Below are 23,764 nucleotides of genomic sequence, written 5' to 3'. Positions count from 1 at the left end.
TACTGAAGGTAGGAAATGCAGGTGATTATCAGAGTTTGCCTTTGATACAGACATCCTGCTCTGCCGTGGCCCTTTGAACTAACTTTGATATGCAATAATTAAGAGAGATTCAACCCCTGGAGGAGAAGCCGCATGGCCCTGCCTCTTCTCTCCTTCTATTGAGTCCTTGTTTTGAACTATTGATCAAACAGATTTGAAGGGATTTGTTGAAGCCTGTGTGGGGCAGGAGGAAGGAACAGAGCGGGGAGGAGGCACATCTGGTTATAAATAGTTTCAGGAGGAACCTGCTGGTCAGACTTTGCTCAGCCGATTTCACGCACCTTACTCAGACTAAGGTTTGCTTCTCTTTCAGAAAAAGCAGTGACAAACAGACGACGTGCTGAGCTGCCAGCTTAGTGGAAGCTCTGCTCTGGGTGGAGAGCAGCCTCGCTTCGGTGACGCACAGTGCTGGGACCCTCCAGGAGCCCAGGGATTGAAGGATGGTGGCGGCCGTCCTGCTGGGGCTGAGCTGGCTCTGCTCTCCCCTGGGAGCTCTGGTCCTGGACTTCAACAACATCAGGAGCTCTGCCGACCTGCATGGGGCCCGGAAGGTAAGGCTGCTAGGGAGGGGGGCGAGGTACGGGACTGCTGACAGCTGGGGTGTTCTGTTTAGGCTTTAGTAAGTCATTCTGATTCATGTGTGAAATGTCTTACCTAGCAGGTAAATTGAATTGGTTTCGGATTTGGGAGGGCATCCTGGTAGGATCAGTGGCCTTAGCGTGAATGTATGAAATAACACAGTGGCTTTTCACATCATTCGGCCATACGTTTGTCTATAATCAGGGAATAAATGAACACTTTGGAAGCTCTACTATGTGCCAGCTCTCTTACATGTAATACCTCATGTACTCTTCCTCACAATTTGAGATAGGTGAAACATCCCCTAATTCCAGATGAGGAAATAAGACTCAGAGATGTTGAAGAGCTTACCCAAGCTCACACAGCCAGCAAACATGGGAATGAGAATTTAAACAGAGGGCCATGATGCATTGCCTTGTCACCATCTAACTTCACAGAGAGAGTTGTTTTAGGAATCGCTTTATATATGTGTATATGTTATTATATATCTTATATATTATTACATATATCATATATGCTATACCTACGTTGTATGTCTATGTAAAAGCATCAACTGTGTATGAGAACAATTGATCTTCGGTATCTCTTTCTCTATGTCAATGAGGCATCATTGAAAATCAAAGGACAGTTCACTTAGGGAAGGGTCTCTAAGCTAAATGTGATTCACTAGAGTAAAAAATCAAATAGGAATGCCACAAACATCAATAGTATATTTAATTAAACTGCAGCCAGCTTCTAGAGTTACGATACATTGAAAATCTCATACTCACATAGGAAAACATTTTTTCCCATTTTCACAAAGAGCACAGGAAAACTAAATTCTGAGTTAAGTCAATTTTTCAAACTCAAATAGCCTTTGCAGCACCTAGGTCTCTCCCCGGGTGACCTGAACTTCCCTTTGTGGGAGAAAACCATTTCCACTGGAAAGTAAGATGCTGCCCAGGGTTTGTCACAGCGCCACTGTCCTTTGGCTCCCTCTGCCTCCTGCCTTCAATAATAAGTCATCTTCCATCGTGTTGGGTTTCCTAGCCTTGTGATAACAGATTCCCTCCACAGGGCTCACAGTGCCTGTCTGACACAGACTGCAATACCAGAAAGTTCTGCCTCCAGCCCCGCGATGAGAAGCCGTTCTGTGCTACATGTCGTGGGTTGCGAAGGAGGTGCCAGCGAGATGCCATGTGCTGCCCTGGGACACTCTGTGTGAACGGTGAGCGACATAACGCCAACAGTGGTTTTTAAACCGAAGGTTGTGTCTAAGCCCTATAGACTAGAATATTCCAGGGTAGGCACTCTCTAATGGTGCTTCCTAGATTCATGCTTGAAGTAAATGTATGCAGCTGCCTTTTCTTTTCCTTTTTTTTTTTTTTTTCTGAGGCGGAGTTTCGCCCTTGTTGTCCACAGCTCACTGCAGCCTCAGCCTCCGAGTTCAGGCGGTTCTCCTGCCTCAGCCTCTGGAGTAACTGGGACTACAGGCGTGCACCACCACGCCTGGCTAATTTTTCTATTTTTAGTAGAGACAGGGTTTCACCATGTTGATCAGGCTAGTCTCAAACTCCTGACCTCAGGTGATCCACCTACCTCGGCCTCCCAAAGTGCTGGGATTACAAGCGTAAGCCACCGGGCTTGGCCTGCCTTTTCTTAATGAAACAAAATAATTTATTTCCTGGCAACAGCTCTTGCCAATGACTTGGAGATAATGATTTTAAAGGAAAGACTCAAGTTGTAATCATTCAAATACTTCCATTTTCACTTGGATACCATTAACTACCTTTAATGGAATCCAGTTTCCACTTAGCTACTTTCTCTGCCACATGCGAGCATGTAAATATTTAGCGCATGTTCCAGAAATCTAGAAAGTTATATATAAACTGAAGGCAGAGGTGCTGCCAAACTATGCAACAGTAGGATAATTAGTGTGTCTGTGGTTCTCCCCCTTGAAGTTAATAATTCTAGTTACACCTGGTTGTCCCTCAGATGTTTGTACTACGATGGAAGATGCAACCCCAATATTAGAAAGGCAGCTTGATGAGCAAGATGGCACACATGCAGAAGGAACAACTGAGCACCCAGTCCAGGAAAACCAACCCAAGAGGAAGCCAAGTATTAAGAAATCACAAGGCAGGAAGGGTAAGAACAGCATTTGGAGCATATTTTATTTCAGAAATGCATTTTCTCCTCCCAGCCTCTTAAGGATAGGGTGAGACTGACTTTATTCTTCTCCATCCCAGAAACACTTAGGAAGCATGTGCTGTTTGTTATCTCTTTCTATAAGAAGCTGTGGGGGTCACGTAGAGGTAGAGAGTAGCCTAAGGTAGTCTGCAGCTAGTAACAACAAACAATCAATTCCGATGGGTAGGGGTGGCAGTCGCCATGGCATTACTGCTTTTAGCGTAACACCTAGCTCTGGAGACCCGCGTGCTGTGTCTGTTTTTACTTTGTGGCTGCCAGTCATAGGTCCCATTCCCTTATCCCAGTAGCAAACCCCCAGCAGGCCACTTTCCTTATTTATCACTAAAGCCCACATTAACCTCGTTACAGGACAAGAGGGAGAAAGTTGTCTGAGAACTTTTGACTGTGGCCCTGGACTTTGCTGTGCTCGTCATTTTTGGACGAAAATTTGTAAGCCAGTCCTTTTGGAGGGACAGGTCTGCTCCAGGAGAGGGCATAAAGACACTGCTCAAGCTCCAGAAATCTTCCAGCGTTGCGACTGTGGCCCTGGACTACTGTGTCGAAGCCAACTGACCAGCAATCGGCAGCATGCTCGGTTAAGAGTGTGCCAAAAAATAGAAAAGCTGTAAATATTTCAAAATGAAGAATCCACATTGCAATTGAGCTCAATCTTGGACATTAACTTTAAAATGCTTCCATACAGATCTCTCTTAAAATCTCTTGTAGCAAGTGAAATAGCCTGAAACTAGAGAACTAAGAGATGGCGACCTTGTGATGAATGAAACTAGCTTTAGCCTTTTGTCCGTTTTTCCAGAAAACTGATGGGACTCTGTAATAAAAAAAAAATTATTTCTAATCTAGGGACTCAATTAATTCAAATCTTTAAGAATTGAAGCCAGGCGCGGTGGCTCACGCCTGTAATCCCAGCACTTTGGGAGGCCGAGGTGGGTGGATCACGAGGTCAAGAGTTTGAGACCAGACTGGCCAACACAGTAAAACCCTGTCTCTACTAAAAATACAAAAAATTAGCTGGGCATGGTGGCTGATGTCTGTAATCCCAGCTACTCGGGAGGCTGAGGCAGGAGAATTGCTTGAACACGGGAGGCGGAGGTTGCAATGAGCCAAGATCACGCCATTGCACTCCAGCCCGGGTGACAGTACAAGACTCCGTCTCAAAACAACAACAAAGAATTGAAATTGTATATATTTAAAGTGTACTGTGTGATGTTTTGAAATACATATACTATAACCGAGCCACATCTCTCTCTCCAAATAAATCTTTAAACAATTTCTGGTGAAGGGCTGGTGCCTGACAGTATCCTAGGGGGTAAAAAATGATAGCATCTGAAGTTAAAAGTAAATTAATTCTTACATCTTACCAGGAAAATTATCACAGCAAATACTATATTTTTCCTTAATAACTCTATTGTTTATTTCCATTCATCTCTTAGAAGGGAAATGGCATTTCACTACAAAATAATTTGGTTAATAAAGAAGTTTCAAAAGATATCTTATGTTTGTATAGTCCTTCGCAAGTTATAAAGCATTTTCACGTTTTCAGTAGCTTTACTTACCAGTTGATAACTTTGTATATTTTATATTTATATAATTTTAATATTTGAAAGGCAGGGCTTTCAAGGAGTGTTTTTACTTACGCATTTTGACCACTTGCGCTTAAAAGCCCAGAGGAAAACTCGGGCAAAAAAGTGAAATTTTTGTTTGTTTGAAGTTTAAAAGGGCTGTATTTTGTGCATAGAAGTGGTTGTGCTTAGGGGAGCTCTTTCTAGTGGATTTCAAGCAAGTGCTACAGATTTAAGAGATAAATCATACACCTGTTTTTCTATTCAGGTTATAAGTTTATATTACAAGATTCAATAATATGGTTTGGACGTTTATCCCCTCCGTATCTCATGGTTGAAATGTGACCTCCAGTATTGGAGGTGGGGCCTGGTGGGAGGTGACTGGACCATGGGGGCAGATTCCTCATGAATGGCTCAGCACCATCCCCTTGGTGATGAGTGAGTTGTTAGTTGACACAAGATCTGGTTGTTTAAAAGTGTGGCACCTCCTCTCTCTCGCTCCTGCTTTCACTATGTGAAGTGCCTGCTCCCACTTCATCTCCCACCATGAGGCCTTCCTGAGGCCTCCCAAGAAGCTTAGCAGATGCCAGTGCCATGCTTCCTATACAGTCTGCAGAACCATGAGCCAATTAAACCTTTTTCCTTCATAAACTACCCAGTCTCCAGTATTCTTTTAGAGCAATCCAAGAATGGACTGACACAATCAAATATGGGCCCAACAAAAAACTAAATTTATGAAGGTCCCTAGTTTATTTTTTTTGAGATGGAGTCTCACTCTGTCACCCAGACTAGAGTACACTGGTGTGATCTTGCCTCACTGCAACCTCCGGCTCCCGGGTTCAAGCAATTTTCCCATCTCAGCCTCCTAAGTAGCTGGGATTACAGGCATATGCCACCACCCTCAGCTAATTTTTGTATTTTTGGTAGAGACGGGGTTTCACCATGTTGGCCAGGCTGGTCTCTAACTGCTGACCTCAGGCGATCCACCTGCCCCAGCCTCCCAAAGTACTGGGATTACAGGCATGAACCACCGTGCCCGGCCCCCGCTAGTTTCTAGAAAATATCGAACAGTCTTCCAGAAGCTAGTCTCTGGGTGTATCTTAATTAACTAATTTGTGATCAGTAAGTAGGGGTAATGTGGTTTATAGCATAGAGCAGAATATGAGAAAATAAAAATTCCCATTAAAGATCTGCTATCATCTCATATTTCTCTCTACAAAACCCACAGTAAAGTATGATCATGAACATAATATGAAAATTTAAACTAAACATATTTGCTAAGAAAATAAGATCATCATCATCCAATAATAGTACACGAGGTTTTATTGACTACATTGCAAGCAAGAGCATGAAGAAGAAACAATCATTTAAAACCACCAAAGACCCTTACATAGCAAAGGTTAAGAAATAAATTAAGACTCCTATTGGGTTGTGTCTGCCAGGGAGGATACAGGCCTCATTCACTCCGGTCCTTGGGTTCCCGGTATTTCCACTGGATGTAATCAAAGATGTCTTTTTCACTATCAACTGGCAGGGGTTCTCCTGCAACTCCTGCAAGTACAGACAGAAAAAACTTATTGTAAGAACCAGTTTTATACTTTAGTTATAGAGGGTTCAAGATTAAGAGCTGTGTGGAACTTGGTTTCAGAAGAAAAAAGAAAATGGTAACCAAGTCACTAAAAAAAAAAAGACACCAGCGGACGCGGTAGCTCACGCCTCTAATCCCAGCACTTTGGGAGGCCGAGGCAGGCAGATGACCTGAGGTCAGGAGTTCGAGACCAGCCTGACCAACATGGAGAAACCCCCGTCTCTACTAAAAATACAAAATTAGCCGGGTGTGGTGGCGCATGCCTGTAATCCCAGCTACTCGGGAGGCTGAGGCAGGAGAATCGCTTGAACCTGGGAGGCAGAGGTTGCAGTGAGCCAAGAATGTGCCATTGCACTCCAGCCTGGGCAACAAGAGCGAAACTCCATTTCAAAAAAAAAGAAGGACACTGACCACCTCTATCCTCTCCCAGAAGCCTGTGCTGGAGCTTCGTCTCATGAGTCATCAGTGCCACAAAGGGAACCTGGGGATCCCAGCTAGGGCCACTCAAGTCATCCTCACTCATGATTGTCCTTTCTGCTGGAGCCACTGTGTATTATATAAAATACTCTAGTGAGTTCCTTTGCAACTCGGTTCTTGGACTAGCAGCACTGGCATTATCTAGAACAAGCTTATCCAACCCATGGCCCGCCAGCTGCATGCGGCCCAGCACGACTTTGAATGTGGCCCAACACAAATTTGTAAACTTTCTTAAAACACGATGAGATGTTTTTGTGATTTTTTTCTTTAAAGCTCATCAGCTATCGTGAGTGTTAGTGTATTTTATGTGTGGCCCAAGACAATTATTCTTCTTCCAATGTGGCCCAGCGAAGCTAAAAGATTGGTAACCTCTGATCTAGAAGCTTACCAGAAATGCAGAATCCTGAGCCCCACTGCAAGCCCAAGGAATTAGAATCTGAATTTAGTGAGGCCCCCATGTTGCTGGTATGCACACTGAATTGTGAGAAGCACTGCCCTAGTCTACCAGGGATGAAAGCCTTATTCTATACTTTGAGGACAAAATGACAAAAATTCATTCTCCTAGTAAAGAACAGCAAACCACATAGTATACTGTGAAATGTTAACAGGACCCATTAAGCATAGATTCAGCAATCCTTATTCTTTAAACTTTAAAAGCATGGGGCCAAAGATACCGTGGCACTAAAAGCAAAGTATGTGGCACTGAAAACAATGATACTTGAGTTTTTCAGGGGTCCTAGAGGTACATTAAACAACAGCAAAAAAAAAAAAAAAAAAAAAACCCTTTTAGATGAGTAAGATTTTTTACTGAGCATGCAAGGATTTAATCCATTTTAACAAAGCTGGAAATAATGCTTGCCTTGATGGCCTTCAACTGAGGGCCCAGGAGCATGTTATACATTAAATCCTCTCTCGTTGCCTGAAAGACTAAAAATACGAAGAAACTACACTAACTGGCATAGTTATTAGAAGGTTTGCTAAACCAAAGTATCTTTGAAAATAACCTCTCTCCAGATGAGAGATGATCTCTAATACACACATGGACACTCACCAGTGACTCCCAAGGGACGGATGGTGTACTCATTGATTGTGAAACCCTTTTCTAGGGCATGAGCCCTCATATTCTTATTGAAAATATCACTCCCAGTGAAATAGAGAACACCACAGTAATACTGATCTTTGGGTATCAACCTAAAAAAAATGGACAGTAGATACATTTTTTTTACCATGCATTTCAAGTTTAGCAAATATAGGACTCCTAAAATCAATAAGGAACAAAATACCAAAGATAAGCCTAAGTGGTCTAATAATTTGAAGAGAAGACTATCATGAGGTAGACTGCTCAAATCACCCCAACCCTGTAATTTGTTTAGGTTTCTGTGAACTTTGTTCTGAAAGAGGTGTGGAGAAATGAAATTGCATTATCACTTATTACAACTAACTTAGCCCAGGCAGGAAATGACTTTTGAGCTGTGGAAGGCATCATGGTGAGGTGCAAATCCAGAGAAAATAAATCGGAGTCTGTAGACAGTCATTATTCTTTACATACTTTGGAGCTAAACATTGCATTTGGCAAGAACATATGGCTCTTGGGAGTAAAAAAAGGCTCTAGATATGAATGTGAACTCCAAGATACAAACAGGAAGGGAGAAAACGAGACAAGTTTGGAAAAGTTAACAGGTCAGCAACAAAGTCTGAACAATACCTGATATCAATTCTTCTGTGTGGACATTCTTTTTCATCATTTTTACTGGGAAGCTGGCAAACACCCTAAAATGAATATTTTAAACCAAGTTTAAAGATGTTCTAAACTTAAGGCTTAATTTTAATCAAGTAAAACAAAAGGCCATTTTTGTTTTTAATGTTAGCAGCTCTAAAATTCTGAGCACTTTTAACTTAGCAGCTTCTGTGAGCAATACACTATCCTCACCTTTCTATTACACTTCATGATAATTAGAGAACTACACGAAACTGCAAATAAGGATTCTCATCATGAGGATTTGGCCTTTGCATGATCCTAAGCAAGAAACTAATCAAAGAAAACACCGAACACGAAACACAGACATCAAAATAAACAGAAGAGAGCAATGTGGAAGAAACGATGATTATGCAGGAAGAAGAAAACAAACAAAAAAGCTACCAGTATAGTCTCAAACAAAAAAGCTTCCAGTAATAACGGAAGATATTCTATCCATGAAGTAAGAACAGAATACTACAGAAAACCCTCAGGGAAAGGTTTAAATCAAAATTTAAAATGATAGGTAGCAGAAGTAAAAGAGTTTGAAGAAATCTCTCAGACACTAGAAGGGAGAAAGACACAGAAAATAAGAAAAATATGAGATCAGAAAATGAGAGGATCACTTTCTTCTTTCTCCACAAGTAATTTTTCATTATACTTCTACAGTTTCCAAACAAAAGTTATCCAAGTCTGTTTTATCTTTTCCCTTTCCCGAAAAATGGACAAAAAATCTGGACTGGTCAGCAACTCATACATATGTAAAACAAGCTGTAAGCACCACCAAATTTCCAATTAAAAGTATCAAATGCTACATTCTAAGAAAAATACACAAGTGACAAGCTTCTGGTCCTCAAGAGTGGTCAAGTTAACACATGCCACTAAAAGCCATACTTTTTCACTCAGCAAAATAGAAAAATTAAAATCTAAACTAATTCTTTAGCTGTTCCTACGAAGAAAGATTAATGAAACATGTTTACCTTCAAAATACGAAACCTACCTTCTTAGGCACTAACAAGTTCCAACTCAACTTCCACCTTCAAGTGGATCAGAAGTTATTTCCACCTGGAATTACCAGGAGGTATTACCTTGCGGATGCGGATGTCTAGATGCCACAGGGAATGATGTTGCTGTTTGTCACATCAGTAATAGGATTTTATCTCATGGCTTTGTTCCTTTCCTCAAAGCTAATTTTATTTCCTGCACTTTTTCTGAAGTGCTAATGTTAAAGAATTTCTGTTTTACTGTAAATTCTGTATTAGATTGAGTGGATTAGCTTTGTTTGGCATTTCATTTGGGTAGCTTCATACTGAGTGTCTGAAATAAAGCCTCTTTCATTTCCTTGGGGTAGCCATGGTAGCTCCTATTGTCCCTTGAATTCTTACTGCAGATATTTCACAGAAAATCACCCAAGGCCAAACTTGCACAAAATACTGAAATTTGAATGGCACTCACCTTATATAAAACCAATAGTTAAATGCAGAGGAAACTTTTTTTCTTCTGAGTGTTACTATATTCACAGGAAGAACAGCTCAATTATCTAAAGACTATGATTGTACAAGATGATCTGGAATAACCATGGCTTTCCTACGGTTTGATTACTATTAGCTTAAAGGAATTTGTATCTTGAATGTAACTTGAAAAACACATGGGGAGGCATACCTTTAAGACTATTAAGTGGTGATAGCAAGAAGAGGTTTTGCAAAAAAAAGGGGATATGGAATGAGAATGGTTTATTTCACTACCTAAGTTGAATTCATTTTGCAGCCAATTTCCTTTTAGAAGCCTAGAGCTCTTTTAGCTTCTTTGGATATCTTGCTCATGCTCATTCCCACAGGCTTGCTGCTCGGACTCCTGCCTGGCTATCTCTTCCCTCAGATACCTGCTTAGCTAACTCCCTATGTCTTTCCCTAAGTCTCATGTTCTCAATGAGGCTGCCTCCAACCACACTATTTAATACTGCCTCCTGCACTCTCCTCTCCCCTACACCCTGTTCTTCCTTTTTAAAAAATAACACTTACTACCCAACCTATTATATAATTCACATATTTATTATGTTCATTGTTAACTATCAGTCCCCTTCCCACAATCCTCAAATATGAGTTTTACTTAAATTCATGGATACATCCCAAGCTTCGAGAACAGTGCCTGGAATGGAGGACATGCTTGTACGTATTTGCTGAATTGACTGAATACAACTTCTGCCCTGGGGGTGCTCACTCTCCTCATTCTGTTCTCCTTTCATGGCACCATCCTCTCTCTTTCTATCCCTTCTTTTGTTCCCCAATCTAACCCTTGCCAGGTCACCTTCCTCTACTGACCCATTTCCACACAGATGACATCTTATATTTGTGCAGCTCTCTTTGTACAACTCTTGGAAGATCCATTATCTTTGAAGTTGTGCAAATTCTTATTTGTACGTCAAGTATTTGTACAAGCTCTTCAAAGTTTCCACATATATTATTTAATTTTGATCTGCATAACGGTTTTCTGACGTAGGGCAAATATCAATTTTAAAGATAAAACTCAGACCTTTTAGAAGTAAATCCACCTTCCCAATGCCACACAGAGTATTAGTAATGGAGCCAGAATAAGACCCTCTATCTTCTGTATCCAAATCTATTCTTCTATAATGAAAGATACAAACCACCTTTTACCTGTCTCTAAAATTGATTTGAAAGTTGACCTCGAGTGCTTCTCTTCCTAACAACGATTACAAATGGCAAAACAGCATGCTCAACTATGGTATTTTTTTAAGTTCCAGGGACTATGAGCCACAGGTATAACATCCAAACCTTGTCAAAAACCACTCACTGAGATGGATTCCTGTGTCGCAACATAAAGGCCTTAGTTTCTTGTTCTTATTGTCACCTGAATCTTCTATACTTTAAAAACAAACAGACCCAGTCTTCTTGTTTTTTAGCCTGTTTTCTTCTGGAAATATGTCTGGGGGATGCCTTTCCTGGCAATACCGCTAGATGCGCTGCCAGATGTATGACTGAAAGACTGGGAAGTCAAGATAGGGTCTATCCTAGGATGGGTGAGTGGCCTTAGTATTCTTTCCTGTGGCACATGTACTGGGATAACCCAAGTCCAACACTATCAACAAGATCACAAAGACTTGGCTACCCACCTTTCCTTTTCAGGTTACATCCAGCCCACTAGATTATACTTTTTCCTTTTTTTTTTTTCCTTTGGGAGGGAGTCTTGCTCTGTCGCCAGGGCTGGAATGCAGTGGCACAATCTCAGCTCACTACAACCACTGCCTTCCTGGTTCAAGCGATCCTTCCATCTCAGCCTCCCCAGTAGCTGGGACTACAGGCGCCCGCCACCACGCCTGGCTAATTCTTGTATTTTTAGTAGAGATGGGGTTTTGCCATGTTGGCCAGGCTGGTCTCGAACTCCTGACCTCAGGTGATTCACCTGCCTCAGCCTCCCAAAGTGCTGGGATTACAGGCGTGAGCCACCATGCCTGGCCCTTTTACCTTGTATTCTTGCTAGCTGGATTCCTACAGCTTCTGTTGGTTTTTCCTCTGGATCTCTCTTCGAGCACAGCAGAACACCATTAAGATTATTAAAAAACAGCTTCTGCCATGGTAGTGTGGAAATACCTTCCTGGTCATTAACTCTGAAAATAGTTGGCACACTTCCCAGTAAGGATTTCTAGTGACTTTCACAGGGATGATACTTGAGGAAGAGATTTAGGCCAGAGAGGTCCCCAGAATATGCCCAGACGTAGCAAGACACTTTTCTACTGTGAAAAACATCCAACTTGTCTAGCAGATACTGTTTTTAGGATTTTATCTGACTGAATATTCTTAAACGTAAGATTCACGCACATTCATTTTGAGTGAATTAAAATCCACCTAAATTTGAAAAGGCTGTTCATGGGGCATACACAAGCCCTATTTTTAATACCATCTCATGTATGTATATACTTTTGGGAACAGAGTAAGACTTCAAAACTTGACAGAAGAGAACAAATCAGAGATTTAATTTCCAAGACTGACTAGAACCTTTACTTTTATCTTTCCAAAGTTCATTTGGAAGCATTGTTAAAGTGTGACCAGCTTAGAAAATACACTTTCACAGCCCACTAATATCACCATGCTGAACTTAATGACATGATTTTTTGTATGTGTGTGGGTTAAATATACACAACATACAATTTACCATCTATTGGCCATCTATTTTTTTTTTTCTTTTTTGAGATGGGGTCTTGCTCTGTCACCCAGGCTGGAGTGCAGTAGTGCGATCATGGCTCACTATACCCTTGAACTCCTGGGCTCAAGCCATTCTCCCACCTTAGCCTCCCAAGTCACTGGGATTATAGACATGAGCCACTGTGCCTGACTACTATTTTAACCATTTTTAAGTGTACCATTCTGTGGCATTAAGTACATTCACATTGTTGTGCAACCATCACCACCATCCATCTTCAGAATGTTTTCATCTTCCCCAACTGAAACTCTGTGCCATTTAAACAGGAACTCCCTATTACTCCCTCCTTCCAGGCCCTGGCAAACACCACTCTACTTTCTGAATGACATGACAATTTAATTATCTTTCTCAACTATCTTCTAGTTTTGGCTAAAACTCTTGTCAAATCTATGCACTGAGACTCTTATTAATTTTAGCACGTCCACTCTCCAAAAGCACAGTCTCTTTCCTTTCAGTCATATCACCCGGGAAAAGTGGGGTGTGGAGAAAATGGACTCAAATGATGTATATAAGTGACAGAACACTAAACGTCACCTTAAGAAAGAACTAAGAGGCCCGGGCACAGTGGCTCATACATGTAATCCCAGTACTTTGGGAGGCCAAGGAGGGTGGATCACTTGAGCTGAGGAGTTCAAGATCAGTCTGAGCAACATGGTGAAACCCCATCTCTACAAAAAATACAAAAATTAGCCAGGTATGGTGGTGCGCACCTGTAGTCCCAGCTACTAGGTGGGAGGACTGCTTGAACCCCGGAGGGTGAGGCTGCAGTGAGCCATGTTTTGCCACTGCACTATAGCCTGGGTGACAGAGCAAGACCCTGTTTCAAAAAAAAAAAAAGAAACTAAGAATCTTAATTCTAGGCTGGGCATGGTGGCTCATGCCTGTAATCCCAGTACTTTGGGAGGCCGAGGCAGGCGGATCACTTGAGGTCAGGAGTTTGAGACCAGCCCAGCCAACACAGTAAAACCCGGTCTCTACTAAAAATACAAAAATTAGCTGGGCATGGTGGCAGGCGCCTGAAATCCCAGCTACTTGGGAGGGTGAGGCAGGAGAACTGCTTGAACCCAGGAGGTGGAGGTTACAGTGAGCCGAGATCACCCCACAGCACTCCAGCCTGGGTGACAAGAGTGAAACTCCTTTTCAAAAAAAAAAAAGAATCTTAATTCTAGATTTCTATCTGCCTTCCTGTTGGCGTTTATACAGAATCATTTATTAATCTGCTTTTAATCCACTAGGCACTCATCTTGAATTATTAAGTCTTAATTACCCCCCAATCAACTTCCCTCGTTATCATTCCATGTAACATGTTTCTTCCCGAGTGTTCTATCACAGACCCTGATTACTTTTTTCTTTGGTGTTGAAATAGATTAATATTTTTCAATCAATTCTAACTTCACTTATTGAAGAATTCTGAGTCAGAGAAGGTGAGAACCATTTGCTATTTTAGGGAAAAACTTACTGTGTGTCAAAGTCATTACTGATATTTTCAAAAAGCAGATTATGCCCAATTAACCACTCTTTTTTTTTTTTTTTTTTTTTTGAGACAGTCTCAGTCTGTCACTCAGGCTGGAGTGCAGTGGTGCGATCTCAGCTCAATGCAACCTCTGCCTCCCAGGTTCAAGTGATTCTCCTGCCTCAGCCTCCCGAATAGCTGGGACTACAGGTGCACACCACCACGCCCGGCTAATTTTTTGTATTTTTAGTAGAGACGGGGTTTCACCGTGTTAGCCAGGATGGTCTTGATCACCTGACCTTGTAATCCGCCCACCTCGGCCTCCCAAAGAGCTAGGATTACACCACCGTGCCCAGGCCTAATTAACTATTCTGACACGTGTTATTTACAAGTGGAGAATTAAAAGAAAATTCTTTCCTAAAATATTCTGAGAGTAGCTACGAGAATCAGGCATCCTGCTGATTATTATTATTATTCTTTTGTTTTTTTGGCGGAGTTTCTCTCTTGTGGCCCAGGCTGAAGCGCAGTGGCGCGATCTCCACTCACTGCAACCTCCGCCTCCTGGGTTCAAGTGATTTTCCCACCTCATCCTCCCGAGTAGCTGGGATTACAGGCATGCGCCACCACGCCCGGCCAATTTTGTGTTTTTAGTAGAGACGGGGTTTCTCCATGTTGGTCAGCATGGTCTTGAGCTGCCGACCTCAGGAGATCCGCCCGCCTTGGCCTCCCAAAGGGCTGGGATCACAGGCGTGAGCCACCACGCCTGGCCCCTGCTGATTATTTTTCTTTAAAGTTTCATGGGTACTCTATTTGTTGACTGTAATTCAAAGCTACCATGAAGTCACACACTCAGAATGGTTACTGAACAGTCTCCAAGTTTTTTTTTAGATGTGCTAACTCTAACAAGTACTTACCATGAACTTTGTCTCACCCTTTGACAGGGTATCTGTGATAAAATGAACCTTTTGTAACTGCTCCACAACCTGATGTAACAGTTTTGGCTGTAGAATCATAATTAGGGAATAAGAAAAAGAGTAATTACTTTGTAATGGCAAGAAAATATTTAACAATATTTTTAGAGACACAGTCTTGCTATATTGCACAGGCTGGAGACTGTGCTATTCACAGGTACAATCATGGCAAACTATAACCTTGAACTCCTGGACTCAAGTGATCCTCCCACCTCAGCATCCAGAGCACCAGGAACAATATCATGCCTGAATAAGAAAACTTTTTTTTTTTTTTTTTTTGGCAGGGAATCAAGCCCGGGAAGAAAACATTTTTAACAAGAGTTTTCTAATTATTTATGGAGAAATCTCTATTTTTTGTTTTGTTTTGTTTTGTTTTTTAAGATGGAGTTTCGCTCTGTTGCCAGGCTGGAGTGCAGTGGCACGATCTCGGCTCACTGCAACCTTTGCCTCCCGGGTTCAAGCTATTCTCCTGCCTCAGCCTCCCGAGTAGCTGAGCCTACAGGCGCATACCACCACACCCGGTTAATTTTTGTATTTTTAGTGGAGACGAGGTTTCACCATGTTGGGCAGGATGGTCTCGATCTCCTGACCTCGTGATCCACCGTGCCCGGCCATCTCTATGTTTTCTAATGTTCTGAGCAAGTACTTTTTCCCTCTAATAGAAAATTCATCTTATCAAATGAAACATATTTTTAGAAACCACTGTTTAAGGTATTATGATTGTAAAAACAATGATCAGTTGTATTTATCTGTTTCATTAAATCAAAGAGTTTTCCTGTTCTTGAAATGGCTCACAGGAAAAAAACCAATCAAAGAGTCAGCTGTTTCATCTTCCAAAGGCATATATTCTAAAATAAAAAATGTTTTGCCTTCACAGGTTTTCTAATAGAAGTAAGGTTTCTCAATATTTCATTTTTTAAGATAAAATATTCCTTTAATGAAAATCTGATTATAGTATTTCTAAAGTATTTATCACAGACAGTAAATCGTTCTAAAACTATTGTATTCAATGTCATCTCTTTCAAATGTTAGACTGTCCTCCCAGCAACTCATGGAATAACAGGTATCCCTTTTGAGAAATTTGCCTTTCGCAGAATTCAATCAGTACAAAGTTCTTCAGCAGCTTTTCAGGAAGGCGAAAACAAAACTTATTCTGAAAATATCCAACTATAACTTAAAAAGTGAAATTCACTGTTGTGTAAGTCTGATCACCATTGATTATAAACTCTGAGGCACCTGTTTGGTTGATTCTGAAGTGAAGCTGGGATGGGTCAGGAGAACATCCATGTCGCCACTGGACTCTGCACCTGTGATGACAGAAGACACATATGAGATTGTCCACGTAAATGTATCAATTGGGCAAATGGAACCAAGCTGATGACACACAGAAGAGCCTTACTTCTTACAGCCTAACTTTCTATTGCACTGTGCTTCATAGTCAGAATTAGTTAAAAGATTTCAATTTTCTGTCCAACTATTCAGGTGTATTGATGTAGACAGCAGAATCTGTGATGACAACAGTAATCGGCATTAGATATACATTGCATACGAGTTAATTTAATGTATTAAAAATGCACCTAAGTAACTACTCAATAATGAATAAAAACAATATTTTAAAATAGCTTTAAAATACACCTATGAACAACTCTATATGTAAAAATCTCAAATTAAACAATATACTCTAACTCTATAAAGGTTAATCAGAAAACTCACTTCAGCCGGGCACGGTGGCTCATGCCTGTAATCCCAGCACTTTGAGAGGCTGAGGCCAGAGGATCGCTGAGCCCAGGAGTTCGAGACCAACCCAGTCAACATAGAGAGACCCAGGCTCTCTTTTTTTTTTTTTTTTTTAAAAAGAAAACTCATTTCAATTCTTATGATTGAACTCAATTAATAGATCTATACTCTACAACCACATAGCTTCAGGCAAGTTATATACAGCTATTTAAACCTTTCTTTTCCTATATTCTATGAAATTCTGTCTCCACTTAGATGGAATTTTTTCATCTTACTTTTTTTTTCAGTGTTGCAAGTGAGCACTCTTCATTCCTCTAGACCTCAGTTTTCTTATATGTAAACTACTAAAAACTACTTCATATGCTATTGTGTAAGTAAATAAGAACATATGTAAAAGCATCCACTATAGTGCCTGGTAAACAGCATAAAAGAATCCAATCTATCTCCTCCCTTTCATTTTGATAAGTACAATAGAGGCCAAACACACTTGTGGTGACTAAAGAGCTTGCAGTGTCTTTGCGATCCTCCCACTTCAGCCTCCCAAAGTGCTGGGATTACAAGCATGAGCCACAGTGCCTTAACCAAATATTTAAATACAAAGAAGGCCATGCAGGGCATGGTGGCTCACATGTGTAATCCTAGCACTTTGGGAGGCCAAGGTGTGTGGATCACTTGAGGTCAGGAGTTCAAGACCAGCCTGGCCAACATGGTGAAACTCCTTTTCTACTGAAAAAAAAAAAAATACAAAAATTAGCCAGGCATGGTGGTGTGTGCCTGTAACCTCAGCTACTCGGGAGGTTGAGGCAGGAGAATTGCTTGAACCTGGGAAGTGGAGGTTGCAGTGAGCCGAGATCACACCACTACACTCCAGCCTGGGCGACAGAGCGAGACTCTGCCTCAAAAAAAAAAAAAAAAAAAAAAAGAAGACTAGACTGAATGTGTACTGGACATCCATGGAAGCTATTTTAATCAAGAAAATTCTACTGCCTTCTCTTCTCATTTCCTTCTCCTAAAAGCTGGATGTCTTTCACCGTTTGCCTACCAACAAAAATGTTTCACTTTGTTTAAAAAAAAAACAAAAACAAACTGTATGAGCAAAGAAAGAGAAACAACCCAAGGGTCCATTAATAGGGGACTGGATAAATAAATGAAGTATGATACATGCATACAACTGAATGTTATGCAGCTACAAAAAAGAATAAGGGGCCGGGCACGGTGGTTCATGCCTGTAATATCAGCACTTTGGGAGGCTAAGGTGGGTGGATCACTTGAGCCAAGAGTTTGAGACCAGCCTAGGCAACATAGTAAAGCCATGTCCCTACCAAAAATTAAAAAAAAATTAGCCAGGTGTGGTGGCACATGCCTGTGGTCCCAGCTACTCTGGAGGCTGAAGTGGGAGGATCACTTCAGCCCAGGAGGTGGAGGTTGCAGTGAGCCGAGATCACACCACTACACTCCAGCCTGGGTGACAGAGAGGGATCCCATCTCAAGAAATAAATAAATAAGGAAGTTTTCTATATATTGATATGGAAAAATCTCTAGGATGTATTTGTAAGTGAAAAAAGCAAGGTATAGTATTGTATATATATTATGTAACTTTATGAAAGAAAGGAAGAAGAAAGAAATAAAGATGGTATACTAATATTTAGTTGTATTTTCATGAAGAAACATTACAAGAATCCACAGGGAAGTGGTTCTTAATGGGACTTAGTAGGAAAGAGTAGGAAAGACTGCATAGGGACTGTGGAAGTGAGACATCTTAGAGTATACCTTTTTATGTGAAAGCATATAACCATACAACATACCCCAAAAAAGTAAAAATAAAATAGAAATAAATAAATCCAGGAAGGCTGTCACGGCCAACATAACATGCATTTGGCTTGCTGTGCCTCCAAATCTACATTTTGAAAATACAGAATCCCAGTTCCCACCTAAGGAGATTCTTATTTGTAGGAGGGTACAACAATATGTATTTTTTTTTAAGTCCTAGGTATTTCTGATGCAGACATACTTGAAAAACTGGTTAACTTCAGTTCTCTCATTTTGCAAGTATGGAATCTAAGATCAGGAGAGACATAATAGGGGTAGATTTGGCCTCAGACCCCAGGGCTTTTGACCCCAGTCGAACGTTCTTTCTACTGATCAGTGAGTATGGATTTAGTTTTCTCTCTCCAACTCTAGATTCTTACAGCAGCTACCCAGAGTATTCCTGATAGGTCATCACCTACTTCCTAGACAAAACTCCATAGGTGGCCAGAGATTCAGTTCAGGTATCTACTCTATCTACTCTAACATACTCTAAAATGTTTTAAATAAGGTTTTTCTATTCCAATTTTAAAAGTTAATTTTTTTTTTGAGATGGAGTCTCGCTCTGTCGCCCAGGCTGGAGTGCAGCGGCTCAATCTCGGCTCACTGCAAGCTCTGCCTCCCAGGTTCATGCCATTCTCCTGCCTCAGCCTCCCGAGTAGCTGGGACTACAGGCGCCCACCACCACACCTGGCTAATTTTTTGTATTTTTAGTAGAGATGGGGTTTCACTGTGTTAGCCAGGATGGTCTTGATCTCCTAACCTTGTGATCCGCCCGGCTCGGCCTCCCAAAGTGCTGGGATTATAGGCATGAGCCACTGCGCCCGGCCAAAAGTTAATATTTTTAAGCATGTATGAGCTTTTAAAATTTTAAACCAGTAAGACACCAGGATTGTATGGTTCTTACTTTGCTCACATTCACATACTAAGCAGAACTCTTCTGATGAACCCGGTTGTTGTAAGAATTGGTTTTGAACTGGTACTTCTAAGACACTATTCTTAGCTCTCTTATAGAAAACTTGGGCAGTTGGGCACGGTGGCTCATGCCTGTAATCCCAGCACTTTGGGAGGTCGAGGCGGGTGGATCACAAGGCCATGAGATTGAGACCATCCTGGCAAACATGGTGAAACCCCGTTTCTACTAAAAATACAAAAATTAGCTAGGCATGGTGGCACGTGCCTGTAGTCCCAGCTACTCAGGAGGCTGAGGCAGGAGAATCACTTGAACCCGGGAGGCGGAGGTTGCAGTGAGCCGAGATGGTGCCACTACACTCCAGCGTGGCGAGAGAGTGAGACTCTGTCTCAAAAAAAAAAAAAAAAAGGAAAAAGAAAGGTAAATTAACAAAACTACCCACAACTTCACTATCATCTAGCCAAACAGCCAAAGACAACCATTACTAGCATTTCAATAGACTTAAAGTCATTCAATAAATGTTGTTAAAACTAGTCATTAAAATACCATCCTATAATAAAATCAGGATGAATTTCCCCTAGTTACATATTCCCATCTATAAACAAATACCCTTAACTAATACTACTAGGTCTTAGTAAGTCTATGAAGTACCACAAATTACATCTTTTTAATCCAAATTCTTCCCATATATTAGGCAATTTTAACATCAGGGCAAAAATAACCCAAGATTAGGAAGAATGTTACCTCTTCTGAAACTGCCACAGACCGTAGCAATGTATTCAGAATCCACTTTTTTAACTTCATTTAGTACAATATCCTAATAGAAGAAAAATTAAGTCAGTATTCCCAAAATGGCTTTTCACCAAATGACACTCTCAATTCTAATCAAAGAATATAATTTGACACATCTTACTTGCATTTGTAACATCTCTTCACGAGGAATTCTTTTTTCAAAGTCCCCAAAATATCTATAAAGACAGAATAAGTAGACAAAAGATTTTCGTAAAATTTAAATCTCCTTAAAAATTAAATTGCCTTTTATAACAATTGTCCGTGCCATACCAGCAGATCATTCTCACAAATCAAGGCTAGAATGAATTCATTGAGATGACAACAGCAAAATTGGGGGTGGGGTGAATGGGGGGAGGTTTATTACTAAATTGGATCAAAATCCTTAAGTGTCATCCTTTGTATATTTCAAAGGCTCCATCTAAACTTATTTGTAAATAAACTACATATTCGTGTAACAAGAGTAAATAAATATATTTAAGTTAGGGCATATTTTCAAAGTAGACTGCTGTCTACTGACAAGGCAAGGGGTTACAGTCTACCGCTCTTATATCCTGCAAAATTATATTTTCAAATACTATCCTGCAACATCAACTCAGACAACAATATGCTAAGTGAAAGAAGTCAGCAACAAAAGACCACACACTGTATGACTTCATTTACATTAAGTGTCCAGAACAGGCAAATCCGTAGAGACAGAAAGAAGATGAGCAGCTGCCTAGGTCTGAGGTGGGGGTAAGGGGAGGCAATGGGGGAACGACTAGTAATAGGTACAGGGTTCTTTCTGAGATAACAAAAATGTCCTAAAACTGACTGTAGTGATGGTTGCACAACTCTGTGAATATACTAAAAGTCACTGAACTGTGTATTTTAAATGGATGAATTACAGGACATATGAATTACATCTCAATAAGGCTGTTAGGAAATTCAGTGTGAAACAGCAACTAAGCATATGCTTCAGCATGTTGAAGCACCTGTTCACAGCCAATTCTCACCAAACCAGTTCTTCAGAAGACCTCCATTTACTACAGAAATGCCAGGAAAGCAAGAACCATACCATCTAGGTCTGTTACTGGCTCAAGATTTTGGAATGGGAGTATAAGTTTAAAATATTATGGTAAAGCATCAACAGGAAAATTCAAAAGGTTATTAGGACTGAATCACTCACAACACTATATAATGCCAGAAGAGATAGATATAGTGCTTATGCACTGTAACTGTAAATAATTAGAAAAGGGGTTCCCAGACTGTATCTGGCACACAAAATAATTATTGATGCTGATATAGAAACATGCCTAGTAGTTATTTCTATATGGTTATTTAGGTATGAGGTTTGTCCTTTTTTTTAATTTAGTTTTTCATATTCATGTCCTATCTTCTCGGGTAGACTATAAACTCCTTAAAAGCTACACTCAACCTCTCTGTATCTTTACCCCAGACCTAGTGCAGTGCTTTGTACAATGTGAGCATGGAATAAACACCCGCTGACTGCCTGATACACTCAGTCCTAGGTATTTTAAGAGGAAGTTCCCTGCTAAAGTCAAAAGAACAAGGGAAATTCTCAAACAAGTAAACTAGAAAGCAAAAGTGAAAGCATTGTGTGAACACAGGCAGATACTCTGTTAGAGTCCACAAATCTTAGCACTTCTGAATAGGAAAATGGTTGTGGTTTAGCTAAGTTTGAAGAGTCCTTCTGGTGTATAAAAGAATGTCTATAAAAAATTTACTTTTATATCTCAAGTGTCAAAGGAAAATTTGCCATCTTACTTCAGCCCAATTCGCTGATGATGGTTCAATTTATCTTCATTTTTTCTGAGATCTGTATAGAAGATAAATAAAGTTGACATGTTAATTTAAATGCTTTTTGAGGGGAAAATGCTAAACTCAATGACCCTTTTTATAAAGAACCACCTGGGGAACAAATACATTGAAATGACTGAAAACACAATGAGACAAAAATTTCAGATATGAAGAGCTAGATAAAAGTGACTCTTCAGGGCCAGGCACGGTGGCTCACACCTGTAATCCCAGCACTTTGGGAGGCCGAGGCAGGCGGATCACGAGGTCAGGAGTTTGAGACCAGCCTGGCCAACACGGTGAAACCCCCATCTCTACTAAAAATGCAAAAAATTAGCGAGGCATGGTGGTGTGCCCCTGTAATCCCAGCTACTTGGGAGGCTGAGGCAAGAGAATCGCTTGAACCTGGGAGGTGGAAGCTGCAGTGAGCCGAGATTGCGCCACTGCAATCCAGCCTGGGCAACAGAGCAAGAACCCGTCTCGAAAAAAAAAAAGCAGAATCACACCAAATTTTACTGACTACAGCAAAAATCAACCTTATAAGAACCAATATGGTTTAATTTATTGTTAAGAGCAGCAGTAGTAACCATAACTTCTGAATGTTTTCTGGTTAACTAGGTTTATTCATATTGTTCATTTGTTCTTTCACTCTTTCATTCCATCAGTACTGAGTAGTAGATTTGTGCAGTCATTGTGCTAAAAATCCTGTTGAGCCGGGCGCAGTGCCTCATGACTGTAATCCCAGCACTTTGGGAGGCTGAGGTGGGAGGATCATGAGGTCAGGAGTTCGAGACCAGCCTGACCAACATGGTGAAACCCCGTCTCTACTAAAACTTCAAAAATTAGCCAGGCGTGGTGGTGCACGCCTATAATCCCAGCTACTCAGGAGGCTGAGGCAGGGGAATCACTTGAACCCAGGCGGCGGAGGTTGCAGTGAACCAAGATTGCACCACTGCACTTCTGGGCAGACAGAGCAAGACTGTGTCTCAAAAAAAAAAAAAAAAAATTCCATTGCAAGAAAAATTATTACTGTACCTCCATTTTTTAACTTAAAAATTGTCATAACATCCCATATTAAGTCTAAAAGTGACTCAGTTCCATTCAGGTGTCCCTTTACTGGGCATGAGTTCAGCTGTGAGCCTTGTTAAAGAAACAGCAGGATAAGCATGCTTCAAAAGCAATTCCTACAAGCCCCCTTATAGTCACAAATATACACATTCCCTCTGGAGATATAAAATGGAGAAAAATAAGCATCTTTATGAAATATAGAGCACTTAATATTTCCTATGGTTATGTGCACACAGAAAACACTAAAGTATACGACTAAAACTGAAGAAGTGGAAATATTGAGTGTGTTATATAGATATATATAGTTATAGATATCAATAGTTGTATTCCTTATGTGTGAATTGTGAAATATAAAAACCAGAACAGTAGATCCTTGACACTCCCAAGAGATGCAACTCAAAACCTCCAAGAAACCCAGATTCTTGACCCCTTTAGCCAATCACTTCTCTTATATAAGCTGTCTATACCACAAGCATCAAAGCATAAACCCTGTATGAGATGCACATGTAGAGTTCATTCTCTAGCAATGTGGCTCACACAAATTCTTAACTTAGTAATATTACTAATCATACCTCATAAGAGTTGGTTATCATTTTTAAGTAGTACTTACTATGTACCAAGCACTCTGCTAAGTGCTTTATATATATTATTGCATTTAATTGTATGAAGCAGAAATACCCATTTTGTAGGTGTGAAACTGAAGCAATAAGGTCATCCCACTCTAATAAAGTAGTGGAGGTGGGATTCAAAGCCAGGTCAGTCTCCAAAACCTGCCTACCTAACCATTGGCCTGCTTGCAAATACTCACAAATACTAAATCCCAAATGCCATGGATATGCTTT

At 40.7% G+C, this 23,764-nt stretch overlaps 2 protein-coding genes across 8 annotated transcripts in view; one reads left to right on the top strand and one right to left on the bottom strand.

Moving 5' to 3' along the window:
• The first annotated feature begins 234 nt into the window (after positions 1-234).
• DKK4 (dickkopf WNT signaling pathway inhibitor 4) lies at positions 235-4,102 on the top strand. Its single transcript, XM_002819045.5, has 4 exons — positions 235-590; positions 1,675-1,825; positions 2,593-2,745; positions 3,157-4,102. The coding sequence occupies exons 1-4, from the start codon at positions 480-482 to the stop codon at positions 3,414-3,416; spliced, it is 675 nt and encodes a 224-aa protein (XP_002819091.1). The 5' UTR covers positions 235-479; the 3' UTR covers positions 3,417-4,102.
• Positions 4,103-5,672: 1,570 nt separating this feature from the next.
• Positions 5,673-23,764, bottom strand: part of POLB (DNA polymerase beta) — a 33,519-nt gene continuing 15,427 nt past the window's right edge. For 2 of the 7 annotated variants that reach the window (XM_002819044.4, XM_009243760.3), the window contains exons 7-14: positions 21,825-21,876; positions 20,182-20,236; positions 20,013-20,085; positions 16,049-16,119; positions 14,756-14,842; positions 8,138-8,202; positions 7,484-7,623; positions 5,673-5,918 (exon numbers count right to left, since the gene is read on the bottom strand). In XM_002819044.4, the coding sequence (XP_002819090.1) occupies positions 5,824-5,918; positions 7,484-7,623; positions 8,138-8,202; positions 14,756-14,842; positions 16,049-16,119; positions 20,013-20,085; positions 20,182-20,236; positions 21,825-21,876 (638 nt within the window). In that variant the 3' untranslated portion in view covers positions 5,673-5,823. Of the gene's footprint in view, positions 5,919-7,483; positions 7,624-8,137; positions 8,203-11,339; positions 12,697-14,755; positions 14,843-16,048; positions 16,120-20,012; positions 20,086-20,181; positions 20,237-21,824; positions 21,877-23,764 lie in introns of those variants that run through there. The other 5 variants (XM_009243761.2, XM_009243762.3, XM_054561523.2 and 2 more) reach the window with 3 other exon arrangements.

The sequence above is a fragment of the Pongo abelii genome, chromosome 7 (assembly GCF_028885655.2).
Source record: "Pongo abelii isolate AG06213 chromosome 7, NHGRI_mPonAbe1-v2.0_pri, whole genome shotgun sequence".
NCBI classification, from domain to species: domain Eukaryota; kingdom Metazoa; phylum Chordata; class Mammalia; order Primates; family Hominidae; genus Pongo; species Pongo abelii.
The sequence above is the reverse complement of the archived record's forward strand: the minus strand, read 5'-3'. Positions and strand labels throughout refer to the sequence as shown.

What these genes read in the sequence shown, in the direction of transcription:
- DKK4 (XM_002819045.5), top strand. Translation starts at nt 480, where the DNA reads ATGGTGGCGGCCGTCCTGCTGGGGCTGAGCTGGCTCTGCTCTCCCCTG. An exon ending in ACCTGCATGGGGCCCGGAAG is followed by an intron (nt 591 to 1,674) that starts GTAAGGCTGCTA and finishes TTCCCTCCACAG; the next exon opens with GGCTCACAGTGCCTGTCTGA. An exon ending in GAAATCACAAGGCAGGAAGG is followed by an intron (nt 2,746 to 3,156) that starts GTAAGAACAGCA and finishes ACCTCGTTACAG; the next exon opens with GACAAGAGGGAGAAAGTTGT.